This window comes from Empidonax traillii, unplaced genomic scaffold (genome assembly GCF_003031625.1).
Source record: "Empidonax traillii isolate 1590-97213 ecotype Southwest subspecies unplaced genomic scaffold, ASM303162v1 scaffold364:size1245619, whole genome shotgun sequence".
In the NCBI taxonomy this organism is placed as follows: domain Eukaryota; kingdom Metazoa; phylum Chordata; class Aves; order Passeriformes; family Tyrannidae; genus Empidonax; species Empidonax traillii.
In genome coordinates this window covers 559,616-586,636 of record NW_020955557.1, presented here as the reverse complement: position 1 = coordinate 586,636, position 27,021 = coordinate 559,616, and the positions used below count along the sequence as shown (strand labels likewise).

Sequence of the window (27,021 nt, the reverse complement as noted above, 5' to 3'; positions counted from 1 at the left end):
TTTACACAAAAGTACTGTGTCATTTATTAGGCATCACTTAGCACTTATTTTCACATTTTGCCCCCCAAATTACCCAAAGCAACATAAATTTCCCCCACTTCCTTTTCCCTTCGCGCCCTCCTTCTGGATAAAGCTGCCTGTGCTCTATAGATACAGTTGCTCAAGAATATAACGTGAACACAGATAAATACAACATACACAGCAAAAAAATGTATTATAGTACTACAATAGTCAAATAATGTAATTAGCCTCCAGCTACGGCAGTGCCTGTGTGCTCTGGGGAACAAGTTCACGAACAGCAAGTGGGGCCACTGTACAGGAGCAAACCGAGGTTGGCAGTGTTGGGCAGAGCAAGGGGCTGAGGGGAGGCTCTCCGGGTGCCAGAGCAGGCAGATGGCTGCAGTTGGTCACAGAGGGATCCACTCGCTTGGGAGACCCAACCAGGAGATTTCTTCAGCCCGTGTCAGTTCGGCGGAGGGTCCTTGGAACACCTTTAGGTTTGTTCATTGTGCATACATATAAAGTCACCCCACATTCCTCCTGTTAGGCTATGTTTTCTTTATATATATATATATATATTTATTTTTTTTTTAACTTTTAACTTTTGAAATTTTTTTTCTTACAACTGTTAAAAAAGTTTCATGGTAAAAATAGCTCACTATATGATACATATACCCAAAGTGGTGCGATACTTTATATAATAAAAGATGAAAATAGTCACTTTCCATAATAAAAATAAGTTCTATTTTTTGCTTATTTTACAATATACTTAATAATTCTTTTCTTCTTCTTCACTCTGCAAGTAAATAGGTCCCGTTTTGATAGCGCTTCTGAGTCGATTAAAGTGGCAGGAGACTGGAGAATGGCTTTATAAGCATTTTGAGCAGCCGCATTCCACGTGTCTCTCCAGTTCTTCCGTGAAGGTGGAGCCATCCACGCACTGGAAGAAGTATTTCCGCCGTTTGCTGCGGAGAGGGACGCAGCACTGCCCGCTCCCACAGCTGCCACGGCACTCCAGGCGGGGCACTTTGGTGGCAGTGGCACACGACGTGTAGCCCTGCTGCTTCCTGACTACTTCTCGAATGGTGTCTCCTTGGCAGAGATTCTCTGGGAAGACAAGAGAGATGTAAAGAAAAAAAAAAAAAATTGGTAACTATTTTGCCAGATATTCCCCGAAATATCAGCAAACATCCCTGTACTCCTAACGTGGTTCAAAAACAGATGGCATGGGAAGGACCCTAATCTTTTACTGCTTTGTACCTGCCATGAAAACAGAGCTTGTGCTCCACAAATGTGTAATATCCGGTGCGAGGCCGAGGCCAACAGGCCTGCTGGCTTTGATCAGCAGTTCTGGAAACGCTTTAATGAATGCTGAGTGTTGAATCCTGCAACACCCCTGCAAAGTAGGAATTAGTTTTACCATGTCTGCTCCCCAGGAGCAAAGGTCAGCCTGCTCTGCAGGACACTGGTGGTCTGGGATACCTGAAAATGTCTGTGCTGTTCTGCAGTCACCGTGCAGCAGCCAGACACACTTTGGTGAGGCTGTACATCTGTATAATTTGAAAAGTCTGTAGCTCATTCACAGGAAAGGCATAACCTAAATAAAAATAATATAAGCCAGCTCTTTCCTTCTGTAGAGAAACAAAAATAAGGCAGAAAGGACGAAGTTGAGAGACTGAAGTTGAGAAACTCAGTGAGTTTCCAGCGAGTCTTTTCAGGGCAGGGCACAAGAGCTGCCCTAGTGGCAAGTCCAGCAGGATCTGTGGGATTCCCCAGGAGACCTGTTCAGCTGCATCCAAGGGAACAAGTCGAGAACCTTTCATGCTGCTTCAGGTGAGCAGCACCTCCTTGGTATGCAGGATACCTCCTTTCCCAGCACTGCAATTAACTGATCCCTGCTTGCTGAGGGTAAACCTCACAACAACCTCTCCTTTAAACATCCCACCTGAATCCCAGGAGCTGCAAACTTTGAGGACTCAGGAGACAGAAAAACCCTTCACTGCACACGTCCCCCCTTCCATATGTTTGGATGGCAGCCACTTAGTGTTGTGTGGTTCTTTTCTCCTCCCTGTATTGCCCTGCAGAGACTGGCTTAGCTTTATCTTCTGCCATTTGCCATTTACTCCCAATACAAGTCCCATGGAAGAGAGGTATAAACAGAGGTGTAAAGCAGGAATGCAGCAGAGCAGGACCCCAGGCCTGTGGCCAGTCCTACCTCTGTCACAGAGCTCTCCGCTGTAGTTGGGGTCGCATTCGCAGAAGGGCTCCCCGTGCTCTGAAACTTTACACTGCCCGTGGTTGCATTTCAAAGTCCTGCAGGGATTTGAGGAGTTGTTCTTCTTGTCACAGTACATGCCCGTGTAGCCCTCCATGCACTTACAGGTGTAAGCAACGTTGGCTGCCACGCACTTACCATGCAGACACCTGGAGAGAGAGAAGCATTCAGAGCTGGCCTGGGTTAGATGGGAACGTTTCTTTTCCCAGAAATGATTGGTTTTGGCACTTCTGCCCCTTTAATTCCAGGCCACTAATCCAAAGACAGCAGCTCAGTGTCAAACACTCTGAAGAACCTGTGAGTTTTCAGTGAATACTGGATGTAGAATCTGTGAACCTAACGGATCTCTTTAAAAAGCTTTAGGCTTCTCTGTGAGCACGGACCAGCGCTTGGCATCTACACGAGACAGCTCACACTTACAGCATCAGCACGTGGGACTAAGTGCCAACAATCAAGCTGCATGCCCAGGCTTCCTAAGCAGAATTACCGTACAAATAATATCAGGTGGTGAAAACCAGTGTGATAAATGAAGGTGCCTGTAGAAAAGCTATGCACAGACTTATCAACGGGCAGCTGTAGTTGAAGGGTTCCCTGGATCTTGTGGTTTGCACTGAGCTTTGGCATTTCCAAGGAATACCACAGGGTGGGGTGTTGATCCTTAGCAGGTTCTCTGACACCATCCCCACTTCTGGGGCAGGGACTTGAAATGGACTGAAAACAGGGAAGAAGGCAACACTCTCCAGCCAAGGGAAAAGTGCTTGGGGCTTATAAACCTTTCCTATAACAGGTCCTACTTGACGTAAACCCACGTCTCTCTTATTTTTATTTTCTTTCCAGTACTTTCAAATTGTTCCCTGTCTACGTTGAATTCTTGTTCATTTAATTTTTAAGCTTTGAACTAAAAAGCACAAATAGTATTTTTCTCTTGTCCAACAACAACAGCTTTGTGTTGACAATGGAAATTCAAGGAAATATTTGGGTTTCCATAACTTTGGTTTGTAAACTCTCAGGTTTTTCTCAACACTTTCCAGGGTTCGGTATTTTGCAGAATTAGACCAGAAAAAAGTCTAAAAAATGGTACCTCTATGAGGTTAAATTTTTTCCCTTTAAGAGAGTGATTATTCACTGTGTCAATTTACCTGTCAAAAGTATGTGCTTGTAAAAAACCTCTTCCACAGACAGTGCAGCCAAAGTAGCTTCTAGAACAAAAGTACTTCCATCTGCTCATGAAACAGCACTGAACTATGCAGCCTGCTGCTCTGCACAGGGCTGTTTCCTCTGTGCTTGCCATGAGAAAGCCATTCATCCCATGTTTCTGATGGAGATGTGGTTGTCGAGCCTTTGAACAGCGAACGCTTTACACTCACACTCCCCTCGCATGCAACGCCACGTTCTCCTTTAAACTTGCACTTTGAAGGGGTGTTTAAGTCAACTATTTGGGAAATATAAAACTGCTCACACTGGAGTGCATAATGGTTTTCAGGGGGTTAGTTTGAAGCCTGGGTTCAGTGCTGCTGTGAGCAAACCCCTAAATGTGTACCTCATGCTCACAGGCAGCTCCAGTCTGGGTAAGTGGGTCACCTCCTCAGAGTTAAGCCATACCCATTAACAGGAGGTTTTGTATTTTAATGCGTAGAATCACTGCTGAAAGCACGACCTGCAGCATTAACACCTGACCTCTTTCAGGCTCATGATGTCCTCTGGAGAGTCAGCAGCCTCAGAACAAGCAGTGGAAATTGAGAGCTGCCATGACTGCTGACTCACAACTCTCAATAATTTCACGTGGGAACCCAGCACCTCTGAAAATAGTTAGATGTGGTTTCACAAGATGAAATGTGAAATATGCATTAGCTGTAAAGCTTTTGCCCTCCCAGCAGCACTTGTTTGAGCTTACTTGTGGTTGAGACATGGGTCTCCAATTTCCTGGTCACACAGGGGGCCCATCCAGCCCGGGTGGCATTCACAAATCACGCTCGTTTTCTCCAGGGACCGGCAGATACCATGCTTGCAGATGTTACAGGACTTGCAGCCAGGAAGGACTCCCAGTGACTGCTGTGGCAAATCCTTGAAGTCCTGCAGCTCGTTGTTGATGCGGACATCGTGGATGCATCCATGGAAACCGTTTGGTGTCTTATCTGCACCCTGGCGCAGCGGAGATAATCCAGTAGAGGTGGGGATCCCTGCAGATAAAAGCAAAAGGCGAAGGTTCACTCACAGTTACAGTGACGATACATAAATGAAAATTGGTAATGTTTCTTTTGTCACAGCCCCTTAAAATCTTTAAAGACTTAATTTGCATAGGACCTGTGTAAGGTTGCCCAGAATTTGTTATCCATAAATAATGCCACTGTTAAAGGTGGTCTTAAAACTAACCCAGCATCTTTGTTTAACTGTGTGTTAGGAGGCAAGTTGCTAGACCAGGTCATGTAGTTGGGGAGATGGACAAAATTGTGGGCACATGAGGGTTCTGTGTTAACACTTACTGTAGGTTAGGAACAATTGCTCTGGGGTAATTGAATCAATTACTTTAACTGGACCACCTGCAGGGGAAGGGCAGCTGGCACTCATGGCAATGCTACACATGGAGAGGTGGCACACGCAGAGCAGTGAGGGTTTAGAAAGAAGCAAGAAGAATTTTAACAGGCAGCGAAAAAGTCTCCACTGAGCCCATGGCTTCCAATAGTCCTTCATTCCACGTCTCAGGTTTGTCCTGAGAATTTTTTTGTAGACACCTTTTGAGAATTAGTATTGATCCACTGTGCTCATCCATTAACAAAACGTGATTATTTCCCAAGCTCCTTGTGTAAAATCTGCTGCAGGGTTGGTATCTTTTATGCTGTGCTAGAGGGAGAAAATGTGATGGCCTCTGCACCAGCAGATTATCTTTGATGCACAATGCTCTTTAATAGCCTGTGACATTCTTAATAGGAGCCAATTATAAAATTTCAGCTCTGTACAAAGCAAGATTAGCCAGTTTTCTCTTTTACAAGGGCAATATTCAGGGTTCTTTTAGAAAAGTGTTATTAAGGGGAATTATTTACAAAAGTCTTGACCAGCACCAAATGAAGTTGGTAAGAGTTTCTACAACTGGCTTCAATGATCTCATTAGAAAAGGCCCAAAGACTTTCTGAGTCTGTTATTATTTTGCTGACTGAAGATTCAAGAACTCTGTGTCACTGAGAGATTTCAACATTCAGTCCAGAATACAGCTAAGGGGGTTCTGGCAAAAACAAATCCACTGGGCAGAGAGCAGCCTTTGTTCTGTCTCTCATAACCAGACACCTAATCAGTGGGATAGTCATTATTCTGGGCATCTGTTCTCCACCCCACTTGGCTGCTCATTCCCCCCAAATTCAGTGCTTCATGTGAAAAAACTTCTTAACTGAAGTTTGGTCAATTCTAATACCTCTCCAATACTGAAGCTTTGGCTTCAATTTCCAGTGAGAAAGCTATTAACCAAGACATTCTTAGTCAGCTTATGTGTTAATATGTTATTTAATCACACATCCCCTTCCCCCCAGTTTTTAGACCTCTACAAAATTTCCAGCAGAAATACTGCTTGGCTGTGGTATATTTAAAACCTACTGACTATTGGTTTGCTTTTCTGCTGTGGTTGTTTGTGATACTTCCACTGTGTTCTTCAGCCACGACACCTTGGTGCCAGCCAGTTCTGAAATGGTTCAGAAATGACCAGTGGACTGTACCTGCAATGACTGTGTGACAAAGAACCTGCCTGTGCTGAGTCAACTGCCCGTGCTGGCCCTGTGGTGTGTGCCAGGGGGCTGTGGAGCACAAAGCACAGCAGCAGGGCTTGTGTTTCCAGGCTCTCTGTTCAGGGAACCAGCCTCTGGCTGAGGGGAAAGACAAACTAGTAGTGCCCCCGCTCCCACCCCCTGCCCTGGAGAGCCCTCTCCAAGGGGTAGAAGATGGTTTGCTTCTGAGAAAACATGTTAAAATCTCAAGTCCGGAGTAACTCACCTCCAATGTAGAGGGGTGTGTTGAGGCTGACAGAGGACTGTTTCTGGAGTTTTCCCAGACTCTTGGGAGCCCCCTTGTCCACCACCAGGTTCAGAGTTTGATTCAGCATCACGAGTTCCACACTGTGAAACTGCCCATCATTTACTGTTTCCACACTAAAAGGAAAAGCAAAAAAAAGAGAATTAGAAGATGAACAAGGAACAGCCTCTGCTTCTGTGACATCCTGTGTCCCGGCACACCTTGCACAGCACAGCTCCACTCCGTGCTCCTTTGCTGTCACCGTGTCCTCAACATTTCCTCCAGGTACAGACTGACACACTGCTGATGCCTGTGCAGGCAGTGCTGACACATGTGATGCTTGAGAAAACAGCTAACCAGGACAGGAGCTACTGGAGTTGTGTTTCCCAGGGCAGAAAAGCAACGGGGAGTTACACAACATACTGGCTTCGGTGACAAAACTACCTAAAAATCCCATTCTGTGCTCTCAATAAGTTACAAAGTCACAGGTCAGATTCCTTTCAGGTGTTTTGCAAACCTGCAAGGTCAATGTCTCTGAGCTATTTACCCAGACCTTCTTCACTGTCAGTGGAGAGGAACAGACACATGCATCTCCAAGGATGAATCACCTTTCAGATGTGCCCACCTGTCAACCTAGAATACATGCTGCCCCTCTTTAATGCCCAGTCCTGCATAGCTGATGTGTAAAGCTATTGTAGCAAGGAAATAAGACCTCGACTTCAGAAACAAATTACATGCCTTGGAGATTACCAGAATTCAGTCGTTGCTGGAAGAAGTTTCATTTTTATAATGTTTTATGATAGACCTGACATAACCAATTATACTTGAGCAATGTCAGGCAGCAAGTCTGCACTGCAGGCATTTCTGAGGATGTGCTGTTTAAGAAGAGCACACTGCTGATTCAGAACTGAGCTAATGTGCCCCTGCAGTGCTGCTCTCCCCACAGGTTTTTGGGATGAATCACGAACATATATATGCCTTTAAGAGTTTACCTAAGGTTACACAGGTTGTAAGGTTGACAGCAGTCCATGAGCACCTTTACATAAAGTGTGGCTTTACATAGACAAGAGGTTAGTTCTGCCACAGAACAGCTCCTGGGAAAGCTCTGCTGGCTGCTCATTCCTGACCTCCAGGAAAGTGCTGGGCTGTGGCTGCTGCCCATGCTCAGGATGGTGAGAGAGCCCTGGGGAGAACTCAAGAACCTGGAGCTAGCAGTACTGTTTAAAGTGCTTTAAAGAAAAAAGGCTTGACATTGCACAGAAATGCAGATCCAGTAGATCCAGGAGACAAGCCTGGCTCAGAATAGTTGTAGCAGGGCCCTAGCAAGGGCAGTGAGGTGTGTGGGCCGGGGTGAGAGGTGTAGGATGTATTCCAGACTCATTGCCAAAGGTGCTGCAGCGTGTGCCCCTCAGAAGAACAGGCCTGTCCTCACTGTAGCCAAGTCACTGTATAGGGGCCACACCTCCAGCAGGCTATTGTGTGGATTGACAACTCAAATAAGTCTGAAAACAGCTGGTCCAAGCTTTCTGTTTAGATACTCTGGAATTCTGCTAAGTATCTGCTGCATTACAAGGAACAGCTGTGCTACGGCAACGCGCCGACTGGGTGATCCCTCTGTGCTCCCTGCTTATCTCACTGCTGCCTTGCAGTGCCTGATTCCCCTGGGGGAAGCGCTTGGACTTCCAGCTGAAAGGTGAGAGATAAATGGAAATGCACATTTGTGATTGTTAGTCTGTGCACAAGTGCCAATGAAAGGAAGAAGCAGAGCCAAAGCCCGTGGGCTGTGAGAGCCGAGCAGTGCGGAGGTGGGATGGATGGCTGTAGGACAGGGAGCTCTTCCCCAGTGGGATCAATAGCTGGAGCTAACACACAAACCACACAGTTATCTGCAGAAGGCCAAGCCTACGGCCATTTGTCAGAGGACAACATTATCACATCTGGTAGGGCTGGCTCTTCCCAGGGCCAGGATTTCACAGGCATTCAACACCTACTTCTCCGCAGGGTGTGCTTTTTCCAGATTATGCCTTGACTAGCAGGCAAACAAAAGTCTGTGAGTCCTGGCGATGGAAGCAGCCACCCCACATGGTGCTCATGCCTTTCAGCACACCCAGAGCTGGTATTTTTGCTGTACAGGGAGTACCCAGACTGCAGGTACACGTGGATGAGTATTACTCTGTTCTGACCCTTTTACTTTTTAACTCTGAATTAAAATAATCAGTGCCTGGAGTTTGAGAAACAGTAACTCACAGCCATTACCCAACACTGCAGTTTTGTAAAGCAGATAAAGTCAGAACAGTCGAAGCACTCATTTGCTGTTTGAGACGACACAGAGATATGATAAAAAAGCTGTACGTGGACAGCCAGGATGGCAGGAAATCCCCAGGCAGCAGAGACTTGTGTGAGAGCACTTACTGCTGCTGCTGCTGATGGACAGGCATTCAGACGCTTTGGATCTTAAGAGATGGAGACAATAGGGGGGGGAGAGACCGGTGGTGAGAGATATGCTACATGAACTCTCCTCAGAGCCTCTTCTGGGCCTTGAGGAGCCCCGGCAATGGTCGGGAGACAGCTGGAGACAGTGGCTTGGCCGGCGATGAAGGGCGGGCGGCCGCTGAGCAGCGCAGCGCGCACCGCTCGGCTCCTCGTCAGCGGCCCCGGCCCTGTTAGGGGTTCATTAAAACCTTAATTGAACTCTCCCTGGGGATCAGGTGCTCTGACAGGGCTGGCTTTTCCTGCCGGAGCCGCCCGCGAGATGGAGATGCCTGCCCCGGCTCGGGATTTACGGGGTTTCGCCGGCCACCCCGCACCGGGGCGGGAATGCGGGGCTCGGACTAGGAATGCGGCTGCGGGGCTGGGAGTGCGGGGCTCAGGCCGGGAATGCGGGCTCGGGCATGGAATGTGGAGTGAGGGTCGGGAATGCGGGGCTCGGGAAGGGAATGCCGGGTGCGGGGCCGGGAATGCGGAGTCGGGAATGCGGGGCTCGGGCGGGAGGGTATACGGGGCGCCGCAGCGGCGGCGGTTGCAGTACCGGCGCTGGGTCAGCAGAGGGCGCCGCGGCACTGCCGAGCGGTACCCGCGGTCACCGACACTGCCCTGTCACCCACACCCCGCACGGCCCCCACACCCCGCACGGCCCCCACACCCCGCACCGCCCCGTCTGCCGCGGCTGTATGGCCAAATCACGGTCACACGTGTGAGCAGAACCAGGGAGAGGGGAATGGAGCGGCGGGAAGAGCCAAAGGGCCGCTGCTCCCGCACCGCCCGCCTCCCCCGCTGCCCTAACGATGTCCCTGCTCCCGCACCTTTCCAAGGCGTTAATAACGGGCGGGAATGTTTAGCTGGCTTCCAGCTGGAGCGTTTTGAGGCAACACCGTTCGATATCATATAGTTTACTGGAAAAAAAAAAAAAAGGAGGGATGATGTTTGGAGAGTATACGCTTGGAAGTGTAAGCAAGGATTTTCAGGAATTTAATGGTTAAACTTGCTAAAAAAAGTAAGCAGTAAAAGGGGTCAAAAGTTTCATACAGCACAGAGGGACTCCTCAGGACCCAGGCACTGCTCCTGGGGTGTGCTCAGCAGAAGGTGAGGACCCACACCCACTGTGCTCAGTCTCTGCAGCACTGTCACTGGAGTCGAGTCACAAACTGGATCCTGAGAAAGCATCTCAGTTCCTTTCCAGGTGGAATCACTTCTGGTCCCTTAAAGCCCCTATCCCGAGGGAAAGGCAGTGCCTTTGGAGCAGCCAGATGCTGGCAGGAGGGTTTATGTAGCTCAGCAGTGCAGCCAACATGTCCCAGTTGGAGCTGGCTGCTCTGGGAGCCCCTCGGGGGCTGAGGAGGGGCAGCTGCCAGCTCTCACTGCCCTGTGTCCCCAGCAAAAGGGACACACCTGCTGCTCCTCGACCCACAGCAGCCCTCACCTTTCCCTTCTCCACCCCACCCATCTCCCCATAGCCCAGGTTACGTGCCTTGCACAGTCCATCACGCTGCTCTCATCGGGGTTCCCCTCACTGAGAGCTGGCCACGGCACCTGACCAGATTCGGCCAAAAAGAAAGAGGCAAATGCTGGGCATGTGAGGAGAGCTCAGCTTCCAAAGCTCATGGGAAGGCCTTGGGTCCAGCACCTTCTGTTCCCTCAGAGCTGTCCTCACAGGGAATGGAGGCCACCAGAGAGGGCTTTGTGGAAGAGGCATTAAAATTTCAGCTGGCAGGGAGCTGGTCTCACCTGTCAGAGCAACTCCAGCACGATGAGCCAACAGACCCACTGCAGAGGGCACTGCACACAGACCATGGACGAGGCCTCTGCTCTGGGCTTAGACTCCAGAATGCAAAGAAATTAAGGGAAAGGGATGTGAATTAAACATAAACCCACAAGGAATATAGGAAAGAACCGATTTGCACTCTCATTTTTGAGCTATTTTCTCTTCTCCTTCCTATATTTTCTTTCCCCTCTAGTCCAGCCCCAAGCACACACAGATGTTATAAACACTGACTCCCCTTCCTCTAATACCCATGAGAGATTTAGAGCTGAGCCACTATAAATATGCCAGCGAAGAGAAATGCATTAAAGGATTAAAGCATTCAATTGGAACTTGTAAAATTTGGGCTTTGGGGTCAGGGTTTTTTTTTTTTCACTGACAAGTAATATACCTTTAGTGTAGATAGCAGAGAACAGCAGGGCAGAGGAGTCAAAAACAAAAATAGCTTTAAGTATCACAGCAAACCATGTCACTGAAGAAATGTATAACCATCAATTATGCAAATGAGAACATCAATTCATTAGCTACAGTCTCCAGATTTTCCTGACCTCTGTCTTAATGGGGACACGCCTCATTTGATGCACAGAACAAAGGAAACACAAGGATGATAAGAGACTGGGGAGTGAAGGCCATGGGGAACACTGAATTTAGATAAGCTTTGAGGACATTCAGAATAGAAGGGAATAAACAAAAAATATATGTCCAAAAGAACTTTAGGAGCTTACAGCACATGGGAGGAGCAAGCACCAGAGAAGAGGTACCAAAATCAAGAAACACAAGGTGAGAGCTGCAGGGAACCACAGTGAGGTGTCAGATTTGGGAGATATGAAACTCAAACTGTGCCAGGCTGACTGCAGGCATCAGCAGTGATGGGCTTTCACCTTTCCAAGCTACACTTACCTCCCACCCTTAGTTCCAGCTATAATCAGTCCTTGGTCTAAAATAGATTTAAACTTCTCCATGGCAACAAAGGCAAAATCATAATTGGAGTGGTGTTTGTGTTACCTCTACAATAACACATCACTTCAAGCACTATCATCTTCAGAAGCTGAATAAAAACCACATGTTGAGAAAAAAAGTATGAAAAATGCTAATGAAACACAGGACTAGGGAAATAAGAGGTGAAAGCGATACTAAAGCACTCAAATTTGCTTTCATCTTGAAATAAACTCTTTTGTTATGTTCAATCCTGTTTTACATGGCTTGAGTGTAAGGTCTTCTAGGCTGAGGGCACTCGGACATTCAGATTTTTGCTTGATACCCTCATTTTAATTTGCTTTATACCTTTTCTCCTAGTCCATAGACCACCCAAATAAACCATCTTTCTCTTCTTGGTGTTTACAGCCCTTGAACACTGGCAGCTGATTACTGTATCTCCCTTAATGATCGTTTGGCCAGGCTGTGCATATCTAATTTCCAGTCATAATTCAATTCCTGCAGCACCCCTGCCGGCAGTGAAAGTCATTGTATTACAGATCTTCTAAGGGGAAAGCAAGCACCTTTTTTTTTATACCCCTGCAACATGCAATTAACACAGTCCTGACCCCTCTCCCTAGATGATTCATGAAAGGGTCAGGCTCATGGCACTGCTTGTTTGCAGTGAACTCTCCCAGTGTCCGTGGCCTGCGTGAGAGGTTCCCACCCCTCCCTCCAGCCCCTCTGCTGGGAGCTGAGGCTGCTGGATACTTCACTCTGCTGAGAATCTGTTAATGGCAGTAAAAATAGCTTGAATGCACTCCTGGAGTCCTGTGTCTCTCCTGAGTGACAGATCACAGCGTTGTTCCCTTCCCACCTTCCCCATCAGGATGTGTTGGCACATCACACACACAGCATTGCAGTGTGGTGCCACGAGCTACTGCATCTCTGTGTCCCTACTGTAACAGCCATCATATAAAATAACAAACCCAGTGAACACAGAGTGTAAAAACAATCAGTTAGAGGTTCTGTGGTGCTATTGGGTTGTATTAAATCTGTTATCCTTATAAAAATGACACTGCAAAGAGCAGAGAGGAAGGCAGGCCCTGGCACAGCAGCAGGGCGGTGACAGCACCGAGTGCCACATCCTCCCCAGCACTGCACGAGTACAGATGTGTGGACGCACCAGGAGAGGCTGTGGCACAGTCCTTGGACCTGCCAGGGCTTGGAACAGAGCAGGATGCTTGGGGTCACTTCTTAACATCAGTATCAAACTGATAATTTCATCAGGCAATACTTTGCATGATCCATCCCCTATTCAGCTCTGGAAAATACAGAGGTATCTGCCATCCAGCAGCAGGGAGCAGGGACACACCATTTAACAATACAATTAACAGGGTGTCCAATCAGAATGACAGGTTTTATCTGAAATTGGAGGGCTAAGCCCCAAGACAAAAAAAAAAATCCATGTCTATTTAGAAACCTGATGCATGGTCAGGAAATGAAATTGTTTTCACCTCATCTATCTCAACAACCTACAGTTGGATGCCTCTAATTCCACACAAATAACCCACATCCATTGCTATTTGACAGCCACAGCAGCAGCTGCCATGCCCACCTTTCCCCTGCAGCAAACACAGAGCTCTGGGTCATTTCCACAGTGGGAAGAAGCACTGAAATAATTGTGCACAGCCCCATCCTGCACCTCCACAATCACCCTCAGCACCAGGTCTGGGTGTGTTGCTTCTGACAGAAGCTGGACCGATTGGATCCAGAGATGGGTGCTTGGGATAAATGGGATGTGAATCCATCACACACGGCACACAGCTAAACCTGGTGTTACTCATCATGTTTACAAGAAATGTACAGGCAGAAAATAAACATATTAGCTTGCCACATGTTGTTGTAAGGTGAAAACCTCACAATTCAAGACATGAGCTAGTCATTAGTGCATGGGACGTTAATAAAGACATTTTGACTATGATTAGATTTATTCCATCACTGTCTGCTATGAGAATACTTCATCCCTCCTCAGTATTAACCAACTCTGGCAATGTATTACTGGAACAATGACCTGTGGTATAGCAAGAATATACCTTTAAAACATATTTGCACACCTTTCTCCAGCCCAGACTCTGCTGACAGGGGATGTCTGAGTGCAACTTAGACCCAGATTTTGGGTCCTGAAGGAGATGACCCTGGACTCAGGGAATGTGATTTCTATTTCTGTCACTACCACAGGACAAGTGGCTTTAGGTGAGCTATTCCCAACTTCCTGTACCTGATACAGATATAGCAGCACTGACTCACTTTGTGGCAGGTTTTGCCTTCCTCTGGTAAAACACCTCATTCCAAAACACCCCACACATGTGTAAGGTTAGACCTGGAGCTGTGGGGCTGCACTGCAGTGCTTCTGGGTATTCAGATACTGCAGTGAAAAGAATTAGCAGGGCAGGGGTGAGGAGAGATAGGAGAGATGGAAAACTATCATTCTTGCAAGAGATACTGGAGAGATTTACAAGGAAAATAAAATTAATTCAGCTTAACAAGATTTTGCCTGCTAAGTCCTCTGGCAGCCTGAAGGACAAAACTTTACCCTTCTTAAGCTTCGGCTCAGCAGAAGAAAGTTTCTGAAATTCATGAAAGCAAATATTTGATTCTGATAAAAGTTAAATGATATTTTAAGGTCTTGGCCTTACATTTTCACTGCCTTACTACACACAAAAAATCCAGGAAAAACCAGGGAAATGCAATGTTTGTAGTTCGACAAGAACTCACACACTTGCCATTTTCCTCCCATTTAAGTACACCAGAGCCCTTTAAAAAGGCAAAAAATACCTCAGCTATCCTTTGCCCTGGCTCATGCAAGATGTATAAGTACATTCAAATTTTACAGTTTTTACTGTGCAGGTCAGAGTCTAATGCCAGCTTCTTTCATTATATTTGATGCAGAATCCCTAAGGAGCACCTGAAAAAATAAGAGAGTGTGATAGAGAGAATAAAATGAATTCCAAATATGCAGAATTATTAAGAGCTCAGTGATGTCTATCATAGAAATCTCTAAAACACAGTCTATTTAGAGACCATCCAGAGTATCAAACAGGCATCCCACCAGGGACAGGCACAGCACAGGCTGCAGACTGTGAAGGTATTAGGAAGAAAAAGGACCAGTCATGCAGTGTGCTCTGCAAAGAGACTTCTGGTAAAAACTGAGTTTGACAAGCTCTAATAATGATCCTAAGAATAATTAATGCTTTTACTCCTCCAGCACATTCCTCCCCAGAAGGCAGTGAATTAATGAATTAATGGTGAAGCCTCCCAGGCTTTTTTTTTTTTTTTTTTTTTTTTTTTTTTTTTTTTTTTTTTTTTTTTTTTTTTTTTTTTTTTTTTTTTTTTTAATTTTTCATTTTGTAGATAAGCAATTGCAGCTAAAGAGATGATTGCACAAAAATCCCATCTCCCATCTCTCTGGAAGATGCAGAAGCTTTTCCACCACCAAAAACAACTGTTCAACCTCAGCACCAGAAGAAATTTGAGTAGAGGACCAAAGTCCTGGAGCAGTGCCATGCAGTGGCATGGCCAGGGACTCTGCTGGACAGCAAGTGTGAGGGAGTGGAAGGGCACAGGCAGTTTGGAGATGCTGCTGGGATAAGATCCTTGTGCTGCTCCACAGCCTGGAGGGAGAAGGGAGCAGGAACCTCACCCTCCAGAGACCCCCAGCACGTTTCTGAAACACCTTTTCTATTTTTTGTGTATTTCTGTACTTTTTTTGTGTGCACAGAGTCAGATTTAATTTGTCATCCTGCAGTCATCACATCTGAAACAGATACAGCAAGAATTTAAGCTCCCTCATTCCAGGCCTTTTGCTTTAACCACAAGAACATCCATCTACACTATGTAAGAATCAGCCAGACCATGGGAACTGCATGATACAATCTACAAGGAATATTTTTAATGATGTAGCATTTTTGAAAGCAGATTATGCAAGGATACTCTTAAAAGGAAATATAATGTAATTTGGGTGTAGGCTCTGCAGAAAGACAAATATAATTAATTCTTATCTTTCCCTAACTGCCTCCTTTTTCACTGCTGTCAGAAACCCTGCATGAAAACATATGATTCTACACCAGTGACGCCTGCATCTTGCTCTTTACCAGATATGACAGTCTGCATGCAACATGGCAATCTGGGAACTCTGGAGGGAATTACATCAGTAGTTTGTGTCAAATTTCTATTTTCCGTTTCTATTAGGAAGGATTAATTTAGCATCCAAATCAATACGACTCTATAGCAGCATAGAATATGTCGGAGAAAAATTTACAAGGTCTTATCTCTGGCTCAAGGAACAGCTGTGGGAAAAAAAGGCAGAAAATAGGGAGCTCTCCCTATAGAATACAGTTAAACAGATACCAGTGTCAGTGCCTGAATGCTGCAACTTCAGAATTAGTTGCTCTTTGTTAATTCAAACTTTTAACAGTTGGAGTGTGGTGGTAAATAAAAGTAGCACGTTCCTCCTTACCAGTTGGCATCTCTAAACTGAGGTAGGGTATCCATGTAAAAGATTTACTTTATTTCAGGAACTCACTGTTGTCCTGGTACCAAGGACTGTCATGGTATGAAAGAGTAAATCCCAACAGTGCAGAAACCAGGGGGGCAGTAAAGCACTCAGAAACAGATTTCTCTTCTCATTTGTGCATCTACAGAGTAATTAAACAGAATAAAACAAATAGGAATCCTGCTTCAAAAATGGGCCTTCTGTAAGAGCTTTACTATGACAGCCAGGAAACCATTTTCCTGCAGCTCACAAGTGAGGGCTTCCAGTAACAGACCAGTCAGCTTTTCTTTTAAAGTTCTTTAAAGTTCGGTCATTGCATATTCATGCATTAACTTGCATTTCTCTCTACCTTGATGATAAACGACAGCGTATCTTAGGTAGTCATTTCCACTGGACTTGTGCTGACCTTTATCTGACTGGAATGAAAGAGAAGTCCAATGTCAACTTTAACCTTTCTACCCAAACCCACCATGGGAATGAACACATGTAAAGCAAATCTGAATGTGCAGTCAGTTAATCTTGGGCTTTTCCAGACTGGCTTTGCGCTGCAGTTCTAGTTCAGTCTGCTCAGAGGAGCAACTCGGATACAGGAACAGGTCCTGGTAGCCAGGGACAATCTGCATGCACAGAGTGGCACTGGAACATGCAACCTACTTCATCCTGCCAGCATCCTTGTGTGGAATACTATGGAAAACTACCACCAGTATGCCTTACTCACTGCTGGCTTCCCAAACCACGGGTTTTATCTTATCCCTACAGGATATTATCTGTATTAGCCAAGTATTTTGCTAATTTTACTGTTCTTAAGTACCATTAATAAATCTTATCATGGAGACTCTGATGAGGAATTACAGATCCTGTGGCTTGCCAATCCCACATCCCATCCTGGGAGTACCTGAAATAGCCAACAAAACATCTCAGTTACAGCCCAGGACCAGGTCAGATTTCCTGCAGCTGTAGCTGGCACAGCTCCCACCAGGCAGTGTTTTAGGGCCTCCTCCTCTTCTGGCACTCTTCTGAGATAAAACAAGAGCCAAAGCCCTGCTCATCTAGTCCAAGCAGTGGACTCCTTTGGAGAATGTGATACTGCCCATGAAAATAATCTAATAGTCTTTCAACAAAGCTTCTCAAAGTAAACAGTCCACTTTTGCTGAGACTGAACTTTAAATGAGGCATCTAAACAGCAAGGAGGAAGCAATGGAGAAGAAAAACTATTTTATCAATGGTGAAGCTGAGACTTCAATGTTACAGGTTCTCCGAGCAACCTTGTTTCTAATGAAAAATCAGAATTGTAGAAGTTGCAGAAAAGAGTTTCTTCAGGTTGACACAAAATGCATCACACTGAATCAGCTATTTTTTTTATCAAAATGCAGGTTAGGAGACAATGCAATTAAAAGTACAGATAAACTCAAGGGAGCCAGTACGGGGTATAAATGGACTTTCATTTCCCTGGAGAAACCCTCTAAAACATCCAGAAAGTATTAGTGACACCACTTAGAAATGATGGCCAATGCCTGAATAAGGGAAATGACTGACCATTGTCCAAACTGCTAAAGGAAATGGGGGATATTCCATTATTTGGTGTTTGCCTGTCAAAACTCTGTGCCAAGCTGGAAGTTGTCTCAGACAAACAGAGCTCACACCTAAGCTAAAAGTCAAACAGGATATACAGGGAGGTCAAACCAGATCCACTCATGCCTTCTACCCTTAAATCCTAGGATTGTAAGGAGGGAAGCAAATTTCCCCCTCCTCCTTCAGCCCTTAAGAAAAACAAGTCTTTTAATCTATTTAGAGGCCCTTTCTGACATTCTTTAGCTGCAGTTTTTCTCAATCAACCTAATCTTTTCCCATCAAGCTCCATGCTAATCCCATTTTGCTCCACTCCTTAAACTAATAAAAGATTAGAGTGACATTTCGGAAAGGGCATCGTATTAAGCAGCTTCTTTCCCATCTCAACAGATCACTGCAGTGCAGGATGCAGTGAACAGGCCATTAATCTTATGGTAATGAGGTGTCAGTGTGAATGGAGACCTCCTCCTTGATCCATAGGAAGGGCGAGGGAATAATGAGGACGCCGGGCGCTCGCCATCCCTGGCGGCTTTGCCAGGAGGCGGCGGGTCCACAAAGCGTTGTTGTGATGGTGGCAGCAGCTCTTGTCACCACACTGCTCTGCCATGCCAACAGTGAGCAAACATCCCCGCTGACCCCCTGCCACCCCCGTGCTGCCCACATGGAACGAGCTTTCCCCGTGCTCTAATTAGCGGCGTAAAACTGTTTAACAACTCCAGCTTTGCTCCAACACGAAATCAATTAGGATCAGCAGCCACACACAGAGGAGCTTTTCACACCTGTCCATCCAGCTGGTGGAAATCTCGAGCAAACCACTCCCTACATTCCAAGCCAGTGCTCTTCCTGGTGACATGCCTGCACTGGCATCATCCAAATTCCTTTTACACAGAAAGAATTTTTGCATTTTCTTTAACAAGCCACTATTCCCCTAAAGAAGTTGGCTCAAGTTTTACCAAGTGCTGAGAAAACTTTCTGGGAAAAGTAGAAGGCCCATCCTGGCTGGTGATATGTGGTGGCATCCATCCTGTCCCTTGCTCTAACAGGATGCTCTTCCTGTAGGAATTTCAATGCCATGAGCCCGTGCTGAACCCAAAACACTCCATGTGGTGGTCACAGCTCCATGTGTGCCCAGAACAAACTGGAGCAACAGGGATTAAAAATAACAAGCAGGGAGTTAACCTGTGGAGAGGGTTGCTGAAGGAACCATGGATGACAAGAGCAGCACATCTCTCTTTACTCCAGAAACACCTCTGTGCGTGGATTTCACTTATACACTTGCTTTTCTGTCTTGTGACTAATGAATGAAACCTTTGGGTTTGGTATCCTCAGAAGCCAAGTGTTTGAAGGTCAAATTATCCTACAATTTACCTTTGCAATTTGTGCTTTTTCATGGTTTGTGTAGTTACTACTGATACAGGCAAGAGTTCCTCTAAAATTATTCACCCTGTAGAGGAATTCCACCCTTCTCCTCCTATTTAACACAGTCTCACCCTGCAGTCACACAGTCACTGTTCTGTCTTGGTACAGTAAATTAATGCTAGATATCAACAAAGAAACTGATTAATTGGAACTATTTCAAGGACAAAATTCACCAGAAACTGAATCTTTAGAAAAAATAGATTTTTCTGTAATTGCAGTAGGACACAGGATCGCTGGTATTGCCAATAAATGTCAATTTTTAACCATGCAGCCTCTTGCTAAGTCTTTACTCTAACTTGCTCATCTAATTACGTGAATAAAAGATATACCTCGAAGTAAAATAAAAGGTTCTTCTCCCATGCACATTTCTTAGAAAAATCTTGCCTCTTCTCCATCTGTTTTGGAAATGAACTGTCTTGGCAAAGCTTATCTATTTACCTGTATACTGTGGTAGGTGGGGAATTCAGTGTGTCGTAGATGAGCCTCACGTGTCCTTGGTACAACTCCAGAGCCAAAGGATCATTGTCCCCTTTGTATAATAAGATGCCATTGTCCTTGTCCGTGGCTACCTGTGAAACATTAATAACCAGGTAAGGTTGCTTGGGAATGATTGGAACAGAAATAAGCCTATATTAAAAAAAAAAAAAAATCAGCCCAAACTCGTATGTGCAATTCAAGTATAATTTAATAAATCACGTACAGGTGCGACAACGAGAGCAAGAGCCAGGAGGTGCTGAGCTCCTCCCAGGCTTGCTGTGGACATGAGGAAGGAAAGAAGGACCTGTTCCCACATTTCACATTTATTTACTCAGTTATTAGTGAGTCATGCTGGTTTCAAATGGGACATTTAAGGAGTCAGGAGGAATAGGGTAGCCCTCATCCCTCTAGCTCCTGTGTACATCATGGGGAAAAAACTGGAATGTTGAATCAAAAAAACAAGGACTTCGCTTTCCCAGTCTCCATCTCTCAAATGTCCCTATAGTACAAAAAAGAGACAAAATAGGATTTTTGAATACAACCTGCCTGCTGTTAAATGCAAAAACTAAACAGCAGATTTAAAAATCTGTTTGGATTTATACATATATTTAAATACTATCCTTTTACCCTTAGAAGCTTTTATTTTTCTTGTGAACTTTTTAATACAATTTCTTCTATCTGTTCTTAATAATCAATGTTGCATTCTAATTTTAATTCACTAGTAATTAATTACTGGATGCAAGAATATTATCCAGCTAGGGAAACAAGTGAGAATGCCATCTGCATGTGCTTTCTGTAAGAATCAGTTTTATTCTTGAAGCTATAGCTGATGTAATGTGCTTTGTTCAGATTTCCAGCTTTAAAGTAGACCTACAGTATTTGGAGCCTTTTGGGAGCCATATTTTAGAGTGTCTGTACTTTAGAATCTCTTTAGTAATATTAAATAATAGAGGGCTTTGAAGAAAAAGCTGGAGTTTCAAATATGCATGAATCAGCCTGATTTTCATATGAGCAGCATATTCAAGCTATTAAAGAAAAGATAAATATTACTTACAAAATTTTGCCATTAGAATAAACTTTACAGGAACCACCCTTTAAAAATCTATTCCTAATGTGGAAATTCGGTCCTCTTTGCCATGTGTTGACATTGCTATTTTAATTATAACCATCTTCTTATTAGAAAACATACAAAACTAGAAATTATTCCCTCACTTATTTTGAAATATTAAGGGGAAAAAAATCAGTTTAATGCTTACTAGACTGTGAATGCAATTTCAAATCACTTAAATATTGTAGTGGAGGAAGTATCCAAGGTACTTTTGATTCACAACCACAAAGAAGACAGCAGTGGCCTGGCACCTTTGATACCTGTTTTCGATTGCCTTCTGAACTTAAACATCAAGCCAAATAGGCCTGTAACAAAATCCCAGTCCTTTTATTTGCTGAATGTCCACAGCAAAAGAGTAAGCAAAATATCGTCTGGAGAGGCCAGTTAGAGCAGCCTCTTTTACTAAGCATCCTAACACTCAAAACTGATTACTACAGGATAAAACGCAGTGCTGTGAATCAGTAAGAAGACAGGGAGGCTTCCTGAATCATCCCTGGTTGCACTGCCAGTCTGGGAATAAGAGAGTGGCAAGATTTTGGAGGCAGGATGTGTGCCCACAAAGGTGCACCGGTGCCTTAGTTGCTCCTTCCCATTTCAATAATTTTAGAGCAGACAAGTGGCTCACAAGTTGACTCTGACTTTTTCAGCATCTTGGCCAACAGCCCCTGGGCTGCTCTGCCTGACACACCTGGAGGGAGATGTTCGCCTGAGGGCGGATTTTGGCTGATGGCAGCTCCACGTAGGAGTCCTTCCCCACGAAGTTGACGGTGATGAGCTTCTCGCACCTCTGGCCCGCGAAGCCGGCGAGGCAGCGGCACACGGGCTCGTGGTGGGCGACGATGCACTGAGCCCCGTTCTGGCACTCGTAGTTGTCACAGGGGCTCGTCTGCAGCAGGACCATGGGCGGGGGAGTTTCGCAGAAAAGTCCACTGTAGAAGTAAAGGAAAGGAAAAGCAACCCTCAGTTACCACTGTTTTTTTTCAGGGAAGGAAGCGTTTTCAGATGCTGCCATCACACTGCTACTGGGGTTCACCTACCATGTGCCTGCTGGACTGTGTGAAAGCTTTACAGCTTAGTGCTGTCAGAAATCCCTGTGCTGGCCCTGAACGAGCTAGTTCAGATACTGAAAGCAATCTGTACTGCCCTTTGCACTGGTTATTTAGCTCTGCAAGGTACCACAGCCTGTCTGAAATAGCTTCCACCCACATGGTGCCCTGCAGAGGTTCCCAGCAATATCTGTGAGCCATTTAAACACAAACCTGAGATTTCCCCATCCCTGGCTTTGTGATTTGAGTCTACTCTGCTGTTGTAAGTGCCAAGCACCTCTGTTTTGAGTGGTTTTTACAGCCCCCCCACTTTGTTCACTGTATATTAGAGTGTATCACCAACAGATGGACAACTGCTAAAGGCCTCAGCAGCAATGCACTGCTACCACACTATCTGCTGGGCAGCCCCCCTGAACTGATGGTTTTTAACATCAGCAGGATTGTTAACTTTATGTTAGCTGAGTTTGTGATTGGCAATGATTGGGAAAAAGCAAAGGAAGCTCTACCCCAGTCAGAGGCAGCTGAAAACCAAATGCCAGATCTGAAGTGGAATCACACTGAGATCTGGAGGAAAGTGCTCTGCTTCAGACTTTACTGTGTGAGAGGCTGAGCAAAGCCCATGTGTAGGAACCTCTGACCTCCCAGGCTGAGGCCACGACACCCAGGAGCAGGGATGGCTCAGGCCCCGGGGCTGCCCTCCTGGCTCAGCGTGGCTGCACATTTCCCAGGGCACTGCCTGCAGTGGCTCAGCCACAGAGGAGCACTGACACCGTGTGAGGGCAGGGGAAAGGGAGGAAGAGCAGAAAGCTGCAGTCTTCTTTCCCAAAATCCCTCATTACAGCCACTGCACAAACCCAACAAACCCTTTTTGTACTGATGAGAGAACATAAACTCTTTGCATCAAGACCTGTGACTGCTTGACAACGTGACAGTAAAACGATGACAAGCTGGTGGAGAGGGAACATGCTGTGGGGAACACCACGGGGCTGGAGAGCTTTGGGAATGCTGTGGGATAGACAGATGTGGTGAGGGCCATAGGCAAGGGCTCTTACACCCTCTCTCTGTGTTGCACAGCACTCACCAGCGCAGGGCAGAGGGTTTACCAGGAAAGGATTGTGGCAGACCCATTCATGCAGTGAATAACCCATGAGCACAGTCCTGGAATCCCACTTGCCCCACGAGGAGCACTTTGTGGAGTAACAGCACTCTTATAAAAACAAAGCACAAAAATGCCAGAACCCTCACTCCTCTCCAGCAAGGCAGGTGAGACATGGAAGCTCAGGGAATTTCTAGGCAATGTTCCTAGATTCAATTAGATTGGAAACCCAAGCCATGGCCCTGCAGTAAATAGCACTGCTACAAGACATGCAAGAACAGCAAATAAACCAGCCACAACATACTCCAGACCAAGCTTGCTCAGCCCCAGCAGCCAGAACCTGCTGCCTGTGTAACAGCAGAGAATTGATTTTCTTTTATGTTTTTTCATGTTAAATTTTGCACAGAGCACCATGGCTCTATCTTTAGTGCTGTGTTTCCCTGCCCCTGTTCTCACAACACACACCACTCTCTGAGTCTGCCTCGGGGAAACATGAGAGAGAAACACACAACAAAATACAGATGGGATAAATCCTGAACTGCATTAGAGGCAGTGGAGCTGCTCTGCTTTTCTATCATGTCTGACAGCAGAGACATAGGGTCTAACTTCTATGAAAGGCAATCTTGAAGAATACCTTGAAAGATGCAAACATTTGGGATTTGCACTTGGGAGAAGGCCAGAAAAGCTCTCTTTTCCCCACACCCTCTATACAGCATGGAATACCCCACCAGCATCCTAACTTTGTCCAAAATTGCATTTCAACAGTTTTCTTGTTGCATTGCCCTAAAATTCCCTTATTCACCTCAAGGACAAGTGATGTTTCACAGCTGCCTCCCCGTGTCATCCCATCCCCTCCTTGGTGCCCTAAGGGTCAGGAAGCTTTGGGGGGAAGGTCTTTTTAGTTTTTATTTCTTATTACCCTTCTCTGACTTAATTGTCAATAAGTTCTTCAAGTCAGGCCTGTTTTGCCCGTGACAGTAACTGGTGAGTGATCTCTCCTTGCCCTTATCTCACCCCACAGCCTTCCATTAAATTTTCTCTCCCCTTTGGTGAACCCAGCACAATGGGAAATGCTTGTCTTTGCTCAGTCTGATGTGTTTCTCAAAGTAAATTTGTTCTTGGGAACATGTGTTTGTGGACACACCTAAACTATGAATTAGTTATAGATTCAGAGACTTTCTCTTCTAGGGCAAGATCCTTTGCTGCAGCTCCTTGGCAGAAACCCACAGGCTCCCCATTCCTGCAGGGTGAGCACAGCAGCTCAGGGGCACAGCACTCAGCAAGAGATGGCTTGGATTCCCCTTTCCAAGAAAACAAGGGAATATTACCAAAAAAAGGAAAAAAAAAAAAAAAAGGAACAATCTCATGAGAAGATAGATACACAGAAAGCAATTCTTGCCAGTTTAAGGCAGTTACTGCGGCAGTTTCCTACCAGCACAGCAGTCAGACCCATCAGAGCTGGTGAGCTGGGACACACCAGTGCCATGTCCCCACTGCCAGCCAGGCGTGGGAGGGGACTGCCTGACCAGAGCACATTCCTATTCACAGCCTGGTTTCATTAGGTGTGTGATCTCCCTCTCCAGGGCTGGGATCTGTGGCTGCAAAACACATCAGGAGAGCCAGCAAAGGGATCAGACCAGGTTCAGCCCCACAGGTGGCTGTCACCCAGGCTGGGATCAGCTGGAATTGCTTCCCTGAGGTACCTGGCACAACAGAGCACTGCTAACCCAGCCCCTGAGCTTAGTTCTACCTAATGCCCGCTGTTCTGTTTTGTCTCCAGCAGCAAGGAGAAAACAGAAGGAAAATTCAGTGTATAAAATTCTAATTTCACGGAAGTTAAAAATAATAATAACAAAAAAATCCACGTGACCCGCGACAGCCTCCACTAACAGAAAGCAAATGTTGGGAGAAGCCAGTGTGTCTGTGCTTGGTGTTGCTCTGAAAGGTTCCCTGAAGTTCCTGGTATGGCTCCTGCACACTCTTCCTTGCTTTGAAACCCTTCAGTCAGTGGCTTTACCAGTGCTTCTGTCCTGATAGTGGCACCTAGAAATGTCAGTAGCAACAGTGTCTGTCAAGCCCTTTTTCTTTTTCAGTTTTAAAATATTTTTTAAAGTACATATTTAGAAATAATTAACGTGACTTATTTTCTCCACTAGTGGAATGTGAAGCAAACAGCCTGACATGGCCAAGTCCATTCTGCCTGGTACGATTTCCTTTATTTAAATAATCACTGCTGAGTTTCTTGCAGCAATCTGTCCCAGTGGAGAACTCAGAAGCATCTGCACTGTGGAGGAGCAGTGCTTCCATCAGGCTCTGCAGCTTAATGTGTGCTTCCCCACCAGAGCAGCATTTATCAGGCAACACTACTGTGAGACTGATTGCTGGAGGGAAGCTTTGAGAACCTGGGTTTTATCCAGCAGGGCTCACAAATTCTCTCAAATGTTTTCGTCTGCAGGGGGTAAACGAATGCTATTTTGGGAAGAAAACACCGAAAACTTTTCAGGATGAAAGTATGTTATGAAGTTGCAAGAGGTTGCTGAGTGCTAAGGAGAGGTGCTGTGAGGAGCACAAGCACATCTGACCAGTGAACTGGATATGGTAAGTTGGGAAGGCAAGTGTGTGCATGTTGGCACTATTGCTTTTCAGGGCTGTCATCACAGAGGTGTCACTGTGTGTGAGGCCCTACCTACATTGTTAAAAATCACCCAAGTGCCATTTGTTCAGCCCTGTGAGGATGTAAGTTTTAACATCCTTATTAATATGAGGCTCAGAGTGGCTTTGACATACAGTGTAGTGACAACCATAAAATTGTTATAGGTCTGTGCACTTATTACAACAGCATAAGCTCGGGGATAATTGGGAGGGCACTCTGGAAACTCACTGCTGGGAAATGATTCCTGATACTTAGCCAAAAAAACTTCATTAATCATCATCTTAGGTCTTCTAGTTACCTTTGTCAGACCACTCCTTATGTTCTCTCCTTTTCATCAACACTTGCAGCCTTCAAACACTTGCAAAGTTATCTCCTTGCCACACATCCCCGTGCCCGAGGCAGCTCTGAGAAAGGGGAGTCTGTAACCCTGAACATCAGAAGGCTGAACTCTGTCAATCACCACATTTGCAATTGTAATCTTAACAGGCAAAAACCCCAAACCTCAGAACCCCCTTCAGAGCAGCAGGCCTTTAAACTACAAAAGGCTGGAGTCATGGGAAGAATAATGAGATTGTATTTTGTCAGCAGAATTTTAATCCTGAAATCAAACACGAGCAGGGACTACTCTGCATGGAGAACACAGAGGCTCCAGCTTGCTCTCTGCCTTGGCAGAGGGAATATGGTAGCACTTTTTCTTCCAAAAGACCCTTGTCTCCCTTGCATCTTGCACAGAAAATTTAGGGAGGTGGCATGGACTAGTGGAAAAAAAAAACAAAGCAAAGAGGAGAACTCAAGTTAATCCTGGCTGTGCTGATGACAGGCAGCAGGATTATTTTGCTTGCCCACAGTGCCTTGGGCTATGAAGGGCTGTCTAAGCTGGCAGCTGAGTTCTGGAGTTTTGTGTAGAAAGATGTTTCCTCTGCTTAGAGGAGTTTTAGTGGAATGAAACCCCATCATCTGAGCAATGCTGGGCTGTTCTTGTCCTGCTCTTGAAGCCCCTGGGGTGAGACCAGTCAAGCTGGGGCACTGCTTTAATTGCCAGTAGGACTGTTTGGTAGATGGCAAGGGACCCCTGCTGCTCCACCCAGTGGTGTCACAACTCAAAACATGTCTACCAAACACTGTGACTCTGCTTTCCCGGAAAAAAATCCTCACATTCATCACTGCCTAGTACTGACAGGCCTTAAAAATCAGAGGACATGCAGCTGAAGCCTCCCAGTCACTTCCATCTGATGACAGGCTCAAGTTACCCTTGACTCCAGATGTGGCTTTGCAATCCCATTTCTCAGCTCTAACAATTAGATAACACTGAGGATTTACAATCCCACTGTGGGACAGTCACAAGTTAGCCTTACCAGTCACCAATCTTCAAGATCCCCAAGGCCATCAAATGGATGTAAGCAGTGTGTGAAACATGGAGAAAAGGGTATGGATTGAAATTCAGAGGATATCTGATACCCTGTAAATAACGAGTCTGATTCTGCGAACCATGGGCTGACATCATGCTATATATCAATGCCTTCTCAGGGAAGGCTGTCTGCTTTGCAACAAAAATGTGTGTTGAGAGGGGAAAAAACCCCCAAACCAGCAAGGATGAAAGCAAGAAGAATGAAAACAGTTGCAGATACAAAGCAGAGAAGATGATTTATAAGTG

General features: G+C 45.6%; 1 protein-coding gene across 1 annotated transcript in view; it reads right to left on the bottom strand.

Moving 5' to 3' along the window:
• SLIT3 (slit guidance ligand 3) overlaps positions 1–27,021 on the bottom strand; it is a 482,804-nt gene continuing 455,783 nt past the window's right edge. The window contains exons 29-34 of the mRNA XM_027892706.1: positions 21,261–21,501; positions 19,426–19,556; positions 6,254–6,408; positions 4,170–4,455; positions 2,216–2,424; positions 1–1,107 (exon numbers count right to left, since the gene is read on the bottom strand). Of these exons, the coding sequence (XP_027748507.1) occupies positions 869–1,107; positions 2,216–2,424; positions 4,170–4,455; positions 6,254–6,408; positions 19,426–19,556; positions 21,261–21,501 (1,261 nt within the window). The 3' untranslated portion in view covers positions 1–868. The remainder of the gene's footprint in view (positions 1,108–2,215; positions 2,425–4,169; positions 4,456–6,253; positions 6,409–19,425; positions 19,557–21,260; positions 21,502–27,021) is intronic.